General features: G+C 40.0%; 1 protein-coding gene across 1 annotated transcript; it reads left to right on the top strand.

The window, feature by feature from the left end:
* The first annotated feature begins 5,462 nt into the window (after positions 1-5,462).
* On the top strand, positions 5,463-12,455 carry CTSO (cathepsin O). Its single transcript, XM_048942942.1, has 8 exons — positions 5,463-5,640; positions 6,467-6,572; positions 6,821-6,954; positions 8,055-8,222; positions 8,632-8,753; positions 9,180-9,343; positions 9,761-9,853; positions 10,710-12,455. The coding sequence occupies exons 1-8, from the start codon at positions 5,503-5,505 to the stop codon at positions 10,742-10,744; spliced, it is 960 nt and encodes a 319-aa protein (XP_048798899.1). The 5' UTR covers positions 5,463-5,502; the 3' UTR covers positions 10,745-12,455.
* Positions 12,456-12,515: the final 60 nt, after the last annotated feature.

Below are 12,515 nucleotides of genomic sequence, written 5' to 3'. Positions count from 1 at the left end.
GAGATATTTTTAGATTCTGTCATCTTGTTTGCTTCTCTTTCTATTCTCCAAAGGTTGTAATTCAGCAACTGCAAGATTATTAAGAATGAAGTGTTCATAGACTAAAATCCACTAGAGTGTTTTTTAATGAATTTAAGGAAGGCTAACCAGACAAGCCAAAGGGGTCTGCAGCTTATCACTTACCAAGCTTTCATGTGCAAGTAGTTCTATTCTAACTAGGTACTATATTCACACTTAAGAAACACCTATTTACAGCAGACCACATGCTGATCTTTTTGTCTTCATATTTTGATTTGCATCGGAGGTTAAAAAAAAAAACAACAACAAACCTTCCCTTTCCAAGGTGATCAGAAAAAACAAGTGAACAAAACTACATGGGATGCTGTTTTAAATAGTGAAGAAATTGTAGCACACTACAAACTTAGCTCTTAAGCAAGATGGCATTAAGCCTTAATCTCAACTTCGAGGTCCTAAGAAAAGCTTAATATCAATAAAAAGGACCATTGGTCTCAGCATCCCAATAAAACAGTGAAGGTCTTCATTTTTGCCTGTGTCACCTGGTATCTCTTGAGTACAGGAAGGCTCAAGTAGGGATGCAGGAGGCTGCCAAGAGTTCAGTCAGTCCAGGCTGCTGGAAGATGTAACAGGGACTTGCCATAGTGGCTATATTTTGGCTGGGAAGGAAAAAAAAATTAAAAAATTAAAAAAAAAAGAAAATAAAAATAAAAAATCTCCCTATGCATTTGGCTCCATAAAGAAAGGATTTTTAATGCTTATAAGGGGACAATCTCACCTCATTCCACAACTACAAGATAGATAGTGCATCCTTAAGGAAAAGTGCACCCATACACTTGGCTTTATTGATAAGTATACTGCTTTGTGTTCCACCTACAACACAAGGAGTCCATGGCTCACAGCTAAGGCACTCGAGTTGCAGACTCCAACGTAACATACTCTTCTTAATAATGTCCTCTGGTAATCTGAGTTCAGCCTGGTAGCAAGGCTATACAACTTCTTTAGCCACTTCAAAGAGAAGCTCTGTTCAAATTAAATGGAAACATGGGTCACACATCTCCTTTCTCTACCTACTGACCTGCCAACAAAGAGCACCGTCTGCTCCAGAGCTGTAAACTGCTAACAGGATTCTTCATGAGACAGCTCAGAGAATATAGTGATTGCTGAATATACTGACTTCATTAACACTTGTTCATAAATATCACGCCTCCACACCCCAGCAACAACCACGCACAAAAAAAACCCAACACATTTCACCAGCAGAACATTAGCCTAGTGACACACTGGTAACAAACATTTTGACAAAGCTAATGGGCACAAAGCATAGGAAGCTGCAACTTAGCACTCGTATAAGTTCTGTCTTGAAAAGCCTGAATGCATATTTATTTTTTCAGACTATATATTCCTTTAAGAATTACCTCAAGGTATTTATTAAAAAAAGATGTTAAAAATTACAGTGATATTCTTCATTTTAACTGAAACTTAAATGTAGATGTAAAGGATTTGACATGTAATCCAAAATTAAGCAGAAACTACTTTCCTTCAAATTCTAGCAAGTTGTGATCTTGTACTCTGACTAGTGAGTTAGAGCAGCAAATGCACCATAGGTGCTATGTGCATGGCTACACGTGAAAAAGCAGGGCAAAAATGAAATGTCAAATGCTTTTTGTAATGCAGAATGTACTTCGAACTGTTTTAAAAGATGACCTTTTCAACGACTGCCCTGCCTACTAGAAAGAAGGGCTTCACGTTTCATAAATTCTTCATGTCCCAAGGAAAAGCTGAGCTACGAGAAAGTTTTGCTCTTAAGAGGGTAACACCTGCCACAGTCAGGATTTTCAAGAGATTTTCTAGTTTCCTCTGGTCAGCTACACATGATAATCTATAATATATAGAACAATAAATGCTAAATTAATCATAACTGCTTTGTAAGATAACCTACAAGGTTTCTACTTCCTGAGCAAATTAGAGCAGAAGTGCCATATCCTTATGGACCCAAACAAGGCAACTTCAAGCCTCAGGCACCAGGAAGCATCCTTTTAGAACCAGGATTAAGTTTTGCTAACGGAGAAAGTGTGAAGTAAGCTGCCATTATGCTTCATATTATATAATATACAATAAAAATACAATGAAATACAATAAATACTTGAGGAATCGATGAAATTTTCTTTTTCTCTGTATATAACAATTCCTGAGATGCTCTAAATTTTTCAAAACAATGTAATTTAATCATCTGGGAACCTCTACCTACACAGCATTCATTTTACATCAGGACAATTCCACATTCACTTCAAAGGAACTCTTCCTGGTTTACCCTACCTTCAGTCACCACCAGCACCAAACAATAACTGTGGAACTATATTTTTGTATACAAAGGAGCAGCTTAATAAAACAATCAATATTTATTTGAAAAAAAATAATAATTTAAGTGGGGAAAAAAAAAAAAGTATAATTACAAGCCCAGGATGGACTTGGCTGCCTGACAACTTATGTGCACATAGTTCTTTTCCTTACAACATCTTAGCTCCCAAACATGCTCAAATTCTGATTCAGAGGATGATTACATCAATGTCAGTGGAGTGAAAATTATCTGAAGCCTTGAACCATTTTGTCCTTTACTTTGGCTCCAGATTTTTCATCAGTATAACAACTCCTAAGTCCTCCTTATATGGCACATTCCCACTGCACTTCTTCCTAAGTAGCAAATTCAGTTCTTACAACTGAATAGGAAATAATCCAAAGTAATGAGTGAAAAATCTATGTAGGATAAACACATTTCTAAGCTGCACCTCTTTCTCCTTCTACTTGAATTTGGCAAGTCCTCCTGTCCTCTCACTAGACAAAGATGCTGATGTATTCAGGAAGGATACATCGGCAAATTAACTGGAGGATTTAGAGAAATTTACCAAAGGATATTCTGCAAAATAGCACTAACCGGAGCACTTCATCCTATAATTAAGCAGCCAGCCTTCTGCATTGATATTTCACTCCACTGAAAAGACTGAAGAGAGAAGAGGAATAAGAGAAAAAAGTTGGAGACTCACTAGAATTTAGGACACTCAAGTGAAATACAGAGCCATGCTTGAGAAGGAGGTCCTACAGTTATTTCACTGTTTGCAAAGGAAGATAGAATCACAGGATGGTTTGTGTTGAAAGCTCTTTCAGATCCCTCATTCCAACCCCCTGCTACAGGCAGGGACACCTCCCTCTGGACCAGGTTGCTCACAGCAACCTGATCAGCAAGGCTGATAAAAGAGGGCTTCAGAATGCTAGCTGCAGCAGTGCTGCTTATTCACCTTCATATTGGCTTAAACAGGACCAGATTTCACCCCAAAATTACAATTTTCATTTTTTTAATTAAACATAATAATTGTTACCACCGCAACTGTATTTAGACAGCAAAACCACTGCAAGCCTTTAAATGAGTAGAAGCCTTAGGCTTCTTCTGAAGCTGTATTTCCCTACAAGCCTTTTGAAGACAAGGCGCTCAGCTCCCCCTGCTGCAGGATTTAGATTATTTCTCCTTTAGCAGGCTGAGGACTGCACAATACAAAGGGATTCATTTGCCTTTTAAACATTCATTCTTTAAACATCCTCTACTGACATGGAAGGCCAAAGTCCATGTAGATAAAGTGCAGGGGACACATCACCCCAACAGGTGAATTACCACTTGGTTGCCACATTTCACAACTGCACCCACCAGTGGCACTACCCAAACCTGGAAGTCCAATCTTCATCTCAGAAGTCACTTATTGTACTTTTTCCCAGTTTGCCATGGTAATTACAAACATAGGCCAAAGTGCAGCAAGAGTAACCCATGAAAATTCACTGCGAGGGGAGAGAAAAATAAATGTAGTCTAGTAAGTGTAAGTATGCTGTCTAACTCTGTCATACTATGAAAATCCTTCTACTATACCAGTGTCAGCTATGGATCACTTTAAAAATGGGAATTTTGCACCTACTGAGAAACAGGTTCTGTTAATACTGGAATACCTCATTCAAAGCAAGTGTTTTTAAACGAATTTAGGGATTCCAAAACATATACATTATTGCTGCTTCTTTTAGCATGCTTTGGTAGAAATACTCATTAAATATTTCTAGCAAATAGCAAGAGCAGCAAAGATATAAAATGCTATTAAAAAATAAGCATCTACCAATAGAATATTCAATAGAATTCCTGGGGGAAAAAAAAAATCTTACAAAGTCAAAAAAATAAAAATAAAATAAAAAATAAAAAATAAAAAATAAAAAATAAAAAATAAAAAATATAAAATAAAAAATATAAAATAAAAAATATAAAATAAAAAATATAAAATAAAAAATATAAAATAAAAAATATAAAATAAAAAATATAAAATAAAATAAAATCACACAGATCATTTGCCTGGGGTGACCTCTATATTTTCTTTTATCTTTATGAAGCTGGACTAGATTTATACCAGAGTAATTCAGAACAGAGCAGGGGCTGCCTGCCTGTCGATATGCTATAAATCTATATTTTAACGTGAGCCTGTTTCGGATACCTTTAGGATTGCTTATTTCTATTTTTTTTTTTTTTTTAAGGAACCGCACGGATTGATATTACCTTTCCAAAAGTCCTCTGCTGCCCTCATGTGTTTCACAGCAAAAGCAGTTCTACGCCACAAATACGAGCTCCTTAACCAGCAGGATAGACTGGAAGGAGCTGTTGGTATATCATAAAGTACTGTTTTTTTGTTTTTTTTGTGTGTGTGTGTTTTGTTTTTCACTTCCTCTGGCACATTGTAATTCCGATAACGCAATCTTACTCCAGAGAAAGTTTCCCATTGCTTTTTAATAGCAAAGCCACACCGGGGGGATACACCAGGCAAGCACCGACTGAGCCATCAGGCACCTCCTCCAACATGAGCTACCAGCATAAAATAAGATACTTCTTGGTTTGTTTGTTTGAAAGACATTTTCCAGAAGAGAGCAAACTCGGGTACGTGAAACAGGAGCGGGGCACCTCGTTGCCTCAGAGCTAGGAAATAGACACGACAGAACGCGCTCCCCACACCTGAATGAGGAAAAGATGCAGAGAGCAGAGACGGAGTTGACTCAGGAGCAGCACGCGAGGGAAGCGACGGATCACGCCCATACAGCCACGCTCCTGCTTGCTCCTCACTGGCCCCTTCACATGCTAAGAGCTGCAAGCCGCGTTTCTGCTATCCCAAGAAACAACTACGCTCTCTCTCCTAAAACTCTGCAGCCATCACCACCACCACCAGCAGCCCTCGCCCTTTCCTGCCTCGCCGCCAGCGGCTGCAGCGCCCGCACGCTGCACTGCCCTACTCCTGCACAGCCATGCAAACGAGAAGCTCGACCCCGCCTCTCCCTGCAAGCAGCCGGCCGCAAACTGTGCCGACGTGGGGGTGTCTCTTGAGACCCCACCCGCTATGACTCGGCAGCCGGGGGCGGAGCGGGCAGGAAGCCGGCAGGGTGTGGGGTGCGGCCGGGAGGCCCGCGGTGATGATGGGGGTGCTGGTGTTGGGGTTGGCGTGCTGCCTGCTGCGAGCGGCCCACGCCGCGTTCCCGGTGCCCGCGGGCGCTATTGGGCGTCCTCCGTGGAACGGAGGAGGACGGGAGGAAGAAGCGGCGGCGCTGCGGGTAGGTCACTGCTGCACTGCTGCACTGCTGCGCTGCTGTGCTGCTGCCCAGTCCCTGCTGCACTGCTGCCCGCTCCTTGCTGCACTGCTGCCCCGCTCGCCGCTATGCCTGCGGGTTCCTTCCTTCCCCGCTCCCGCCGCCAGAGGGCAGCATGACGGCAGTGGCCGGCTCCCCCTTGGGTATTCCTTGTGCTGCGTACACGCTGTGTTAGTTCTGCGACATAAATCGAAGCGAGGTTAAATCTTATCTAAGGATGAAATGTTTTCACGCGTCTCCGTGTTGTGCTGCCCGACAAGGGGCGTCAGATGATTTTGGCACCACTTGTTGTCAGCTTATTTTGTTGGTCTTATATTGATTTTATACCATCTGTGCACTTTGTGTGTTTCCTGAAGCTAAAATTAGTCTAATCACTTTCAGACTGGCTTGATAAGAGCTCAGGGTGAGTCTGAGCTGAATGTGAGCTCAGCAAGTTACCAAGGGGGTTCTGGCTGTAAATTGTGCCAGGGAGGGAGGTTCAGGGTGGATATGAGGAAAAACTACTTCTAATAAAGAGTGGGGAGGCAATGGCACAGGCTGCCAAGAGAGGTGGGGGAGTCACCATCCCAGGAGGTGTTGGTGGATGTGGCACTGACAGGAATGGTTAGTGAGCATGGTGGGGCTGGCTTGGTGGGTGGACTCAGTGATCTTAGAAGTCTTTTCCAACTTCAGTGGTTCTCTGATTCTATGGTCACGTTTGCTGTTGGTAACCTTCTGCTCTTACAGTTGCTGTTTTTTTTTTCACTGCTGCTAACTTAATAACAGCCACAGTAATTTTGTTTTCATTCAGGAAAGTGTGAAAAGAATTAGATTACTGAATTCACCATCAAATGATAATGGATCTGCTTTCTATGGAAAAAATCAGTTTTCTCACCTCTTTCCTGAAGAGTTCAAAGGTACAAAATTATCTTCATGTTTCCCACACGGCATATTTCTGTTCTTTCTGAGACTGTAAGAATATTTAAATTAGTTCTGGACTGTGACGACTGCGCTATGGATTTGAGAATCCTGTGCCATTTCATGATTGTAACTACAGATCAAAGTTACCAATATGGTTTCTAGTAAAACGGGTTGGGTTTGTGTTGTTTATTTGTTTTTGTCATTTGTTTAAGCAGATTTATAAATGTTTGTGTTCCATGTTCAGCTATTTACTTAAGAAGTATACCTCACAAACTCCCCAGATACATAAAAGTGCCAAAGGGAAAGGAAAAACCTTTGCCAAAGAAGTTTGACTGGAGGGACAAGAAAGTCATTGCAGAAGTGAGAAATCAGCAGACAGTAAGTGGCAGTGATTTCCTTTTGCTGATTCTCAAGCACAGGTTAGAGACAGTTCTGGGAGGTGCATCATAGAGCACAGTGAAGGACAGGGAAGGATCAGCGCTGCCTCAAGACTCTGAGCTCTGTGTACTGATAACAGCCTTCTATGAAGAGTGGGCTTAGGTATAAAGCATCGCAGGTAAAAGTTGTTAATTGTACAGTGGTTAATTGTGTATAATACATTTTGGGGGTAAAGTCTGCAGATATTTTGCACCATGAGTGCTTTGTGATTTATTTTTTTAATTTTTATTTTTTCTGGAGACTGAAGCGTGTTCAGTACTTGACCTCTTGTCCTCTGTACTCCTGGTTACAGATCTGTTGGAGTGCCCATGGCTAGTCAAGACCCATGCCTTTACCACCAAACTCCTCCATGGAGGTGCTTTCATGGCAGGAAAATAGAGCCCAACTGGTTACATCCCAGATAGGCTATAATCATCTGGTACACTTAACAGGATAAGAAGCACTCAGCTTTTGAACTCCCAGTACCTTTCCTTTGTGCAGTGTAACCTAGGAATAAGCTCTGTGCTCTCTGTTTAAATCACCACGGTTTAAAAAGTTGAGAAAACTAACTGTGATATCAATTAAGATTTTTTTTCTCTCCCATTTAATTTTGGTTTACTGCTGCTTAAGTTGTAATCTAATATATTTATATAAAATTCTTCAGACAACAGAAAACCACAGGCTGTCTCCTTAAGTGCATCCTTTTCAAAAGCGTAATAACGTGGTTAAAAATAATTTCTGCCCGAGTCTCAGTCTGTAATTAAGAAAATACATATCTAGCACTAGAAAGTGTCACTAGGCCTGTTTTAAAGGGCTGTTTTAATGTTAGCAAAAATGAGTCATGAAGGAATCATTAAAATATGACACCTTTAATTCATTTTTAGTTTTCACAGAGTAGCACAGTAGGGATGAAAAACAGTGCCATATTTGTAATGCCATAAAAGTGAAGATAAAAAGTGATGTGGTAAATGAAGGTCGTTGGAAAACTCTTTATACTTCCAGTTTTCCATATGGTGTTAAAAAAGCAAAGCTGACTTTTTTTTCCTCCTATCTTCTTCCAGTGTGGAGGCTGCTGGGCTTTCAGTGTTGTGGGTGGTATAGAGTCTGCCTATGCAATTAAAGGAAATAATCTGGAAGAACTCAGCGTGCAGCAGGTTATCGATTGCTCGTACAGTAATTATGGTTGCAGTGGTGGTTCCACAATAACTGCTTTGAGCTGGCTGAATCAGGTTTGAAACTTTCTATAAATTTTGAACCCTTTTTTTTGCACTGTTTTTGTTTGCTTGTTTCGTTTTGTTTTTACAGGGGAAGAAGTGATGGGGAAGAGGGAATATGTGCTTTACGGATCATCTGATTTTTGTTTGTGTGTATATGGTTATTTATTTAACCTAGCATTGTTAATTCAAGCAGTACTGAACTTGATTTGAATTTTACAATCTATATATGTTGCTTGTGAATGCAATAAATCAACCCACAAGGGATGAGAATCATACTCTTTGACCATTGAAATCAACTGAAGCAATAGCTGTACAGTACCACTGTAGAAGAGGCCATTTATGCAAGGCTCATTCTTTGGATTTGAGCGTCCAGTTTTGACTGGACTGAATCAAACACATTCATTCATTAATCTCTTTGCAGACCAAAGTCAAACTTGTGAGAGATTCAGAGTACACTTTTAAAGCTCAGACAGGACTGTGCCACTATTTCGCTCACTCGGATTTTGGAGTTTCAATAACAGGATTTGCTGCATATGATTTCAGGTAACTGCTGTTGATTCTTTTTATTTGCTGTACTTTCACTATACTGTTCACTAACTGGAGTCAGCCAAAGGTTATGAGGTTAATTTCATCTGAATGTTTGAAAAATGAAGGGGCAATAACAATATACATTGTTTTCTAATTGAGAGGAGTGGGGCATAAGATGTACATGGTGCTTAGTATTGCCCACTTGACCAAGGCTTTTTAACAGCGTTGTATCTTTGGACTGGCACCTGATCCATAGTTTGTGTGCCTCTTGTTGTAGTGAATAAAATGTGTATGTACTGATGTATGTTATGTGATGTGTAAAACTCATAAGAAAAAGCTTAATTATTTGATTATTAAATTGTACTTCAGTAGATTACTGCCTCTCAAATTGCTTTACTATGCCAACTTTAAACTCTGTGTTATCACTCACTGCTTCCACAGTGGTCAGGAAGAGGAGATGATGAGAGTACTTGTTGACTGGGGACCTTTGGCAGTAACAGTAGATGCAGTTAGCTGGCAGGATTATCTTGGTGGGATCATACAGTATCACTGCTCCAGTGGAAAAGCAAATCATGCTGTACTTATCACTGGTTTTGACAGAACAGGTATGTTTACATCAACTGAACTTCTAAGTTTTGTTTTCTCATCCTTGCAGCTTGCCTCCTGTGAGGCAGGATATTAAAATCCACAATTTGAGAACTGAGCTGGTGTCAGCTCAATTCTGGAAGTGCAGTCTCATTCCAGGAAATTCTTCTTTTCCGTGTTCCTTTGGTTTAGTGAGACTTGATGTCCCTGTAAAGACAAGAACATGGGTATCTATGTCCTTACCCTAACATAGGGTATATCCAGTCTTACACTGAAGTGTTAGTCCTCTCTATGAACAATAGGAGGCTTCTCTGTATAATGTCATCCAGTCAGCATCCTATGAGATATTAAAATGCTAATTAACTGTATAGAATGTTAGCATTTTTATACCTCTTAATGATCACATTGTCTCCAGCTGCTGAAAATGTATTTTCCAGGTAGCATCCCTTACTGGATTGTACAGAACTCTTGGGGCCGCACATGGGGAATAGATGGCTACGTTCGTGTTAAGATAGGCAGCAATGTCTGTGGTAAGTCTGAAAAACAATGCGAGTGATAAAGGCCATGTGTTGTTCCATGTAAGTAAAGTGATACAGTGGGATCCTCACAGAGGAAATACAAATCATTGCTACGTTTTGAATGAGGTTAGATGAGTTCAGATTGAAGAACAGCAGTCATTGGTTCAACCTAGCCACGTGGTTGATTGAAAAACATCACACAAATGTGAAGATACATAATAATAATTGAAGTATGACAGTACCTTACCATGGAGAGGTGATGGCGTTGGCAGGTGCACAGTTGTGTATCATCAGCCTAAGCTAATAATGTTGCTATACGCAGCGTAAGTAAAACAACTGTGGATCTGGTCAGGTGGATGCACATATGTAAGTTCAGCAAACAGATATGGAAAGTGGATCTGGACGTGCTTCAGAATTGTGCACCATGTCTGTGACTTTTTGTGCAAGGTACGGAGGTACGTCCTTTTATTGCGAGCTCCGTCTCCTCCCTCTTCTGCTGTTTGCATTTCTTGACACTTGAGTGGCTTTTATATTGTTAAATACTTGTTTTCTGCCAAGTTTCTGAATCTAGAGCTAAGACAGGTAAATCTGCCATGCAGGGATTCTGTGCTGAATCCTCAAGACCTTGAGTTTTGAACATGAACGCAGAGGAAGAAGAAGAATAGGTTTCAACTACAAACAATGTCAGGCAGTGAAGAAATAAGAATTGCAGCTGTTTATTTTGGTGTTTTTTCTGCTGCCACCCTATGCCAATACTTAGTGCATGGAAGGGAGGGGACATAATATGAATATGAGTTCTGATAACTTATTTGGTGACACGTCTCTGTTTCTAGTATTCATTACGTTTTTTTGTTTGTTTCATTTATAGGAATAGCAGATACAGTTTCATCAGTATTTGTTTGATTCCGGCTAAAGACTAAGGATTATCATTTAGCATACACTGTGTATGGAGATTTTACTTCAAAGCAACATTTCCTAAAATAAGAACAGACTGCACGAAGAGTTCCTGCTTTTTAAGCATGACAGGAAGTGGTTGGCTGGAGTTTTTAAGTGTGTTTTTATTTGGCACGTGTGTTATGTATCAGCTCTCCCACGGAATGAGAAGACTTCAAATCAACCACAGAGCGTGCAGAAGGAAGTTGCAAAGAGAAATTGAAACTGCTAAGGTGAACTTAGGTACCAATTACTAAAAAGTACATTCCTTTAAAAATTCTTTTGAGAAAAGAAGTGACAGCAAATAAGAAATTTGAATCCACTAATCAGTGGTATGATGGAGTATAATCAAAATGCTTTAAGCATCAGAAGCACAATGGTTGTCTGCTTTTAACTAGGAGAGGAGGTTGCTAGGAGATAACACTTATGTTTTCCTACCTGTTTTGGCTTTTCTAGCATCTCTGGTTGACACCTCTTTTTGTGAAATCCTACATTTTTCTCTAAAGCTAGATGAACAGAGGAGTGAAATAGCCATGAAGCAATCTCCAGAGCAGCCAGGGTCTCTGTAATACTATAGTCCTTCTATTTCAGTCTTTCTCCTTTTGTTGGGTAGATAAGAATTCAGAGATTTTTGAAGTAGGAAGGTGTATTTTGAAAAGGGCCTCAAATATGGTAGTCTTCTGAATTAATTTGTTAAAGGGGTAGGAGAGCAAGAAGAAAACCGTATTTGGATGAACCAAGGCCATTCTAGTGGCTTATCATCATCTCTGCCCTGCCAGGACAGAAATGTTTGCAACCCAACCATTCTGTGCTTTGGTAGCTCTCAGTTCCACACTCCTCTTTTCTCTACTTCACAGCTTACACTGGAACAGCTGTGAAACAAGTGAAAAAATTATCTATCATAGAAAAAAAAAGTCTGGCTGTAGATAGATGTAAAGTCTTTGCCACCTTTAGAAAGTTAGGAATTACAGCATATTCCAAGTAGAGCAGATTTCCCTACAGAAATATTAAACTCATGTAGGAGAGATTTGCTGGGAATCATAAGGTGGTTCCAGCTTTGCTGATTTGTGTAACTACAGTTGGAGGCAAATGTAACTAGAACTGACAACAAGCATTTCTAAGATGCTCTTGACTCTGTCATCTGGAATGCTTTACCTGTGTCCTTTATTGAGCACTGTTACAAAAAGCTTTGAAGCAATTCTATAACTTTTGCACTTGCTGTACTCTGCTAATGATTAGTGTAATGTTTTTATAACAGATGCCATGAATGTTCATCATTGTCTTGTATTGTCACCTTAATTCTTTTTCTAAGAGTCATTATTTTATGTGGGGAAAAAAAAGACCTAAGTGCTAGATGTCCAGTTCTCTTCCCATCTCTAACAAGCTTAAACTTCAGAATAACAAAAGGGGAAGCATTTTGTGTAATATGACCGTACCTTAGCAGATTACAGACAACAAACAGCACACTTTCCTGATGGGATGGGATAAGAACAGCTAAACTTCTCATTTGGCATCAGAGCAATGTGTTTTTATAGCAGTATCAAACATTGAAGGTCCAGCTGTGCTTCTGATGTGGTACACAACCAAGCCTGACTAGAGCACAAAGATACAGAACTCCTCACCAGAATTTAAGGCCTGCAGAAAATGTGTTTTCCAGAGAAGCATTTAGCAACAGTGCATCTAATGAGAAGATGACACAGCTTTATCCTACCCTGTGGTCAAAGTTACCTCACTTTTATGA

This window comes from Lagopus muta, chromosome 4, assembly GCF_023343835.1.
Source record: "Lagopus muta isolate bLagMut1 chromosome 4, bLagMut1 primary, whole genome shotgun sequence".
Classification (NCBI taxonomy): Eukaryota; Metazoa; Chordata; class Aves; order Galliformes; family Phasianidae; genus Lagopus; species Lagopus muta.
The sequence above is the reverse complement of the archived record's forward strand: the minus strand, read 5'-3'. Positions and strand labels throughout refer to the sequence as shown.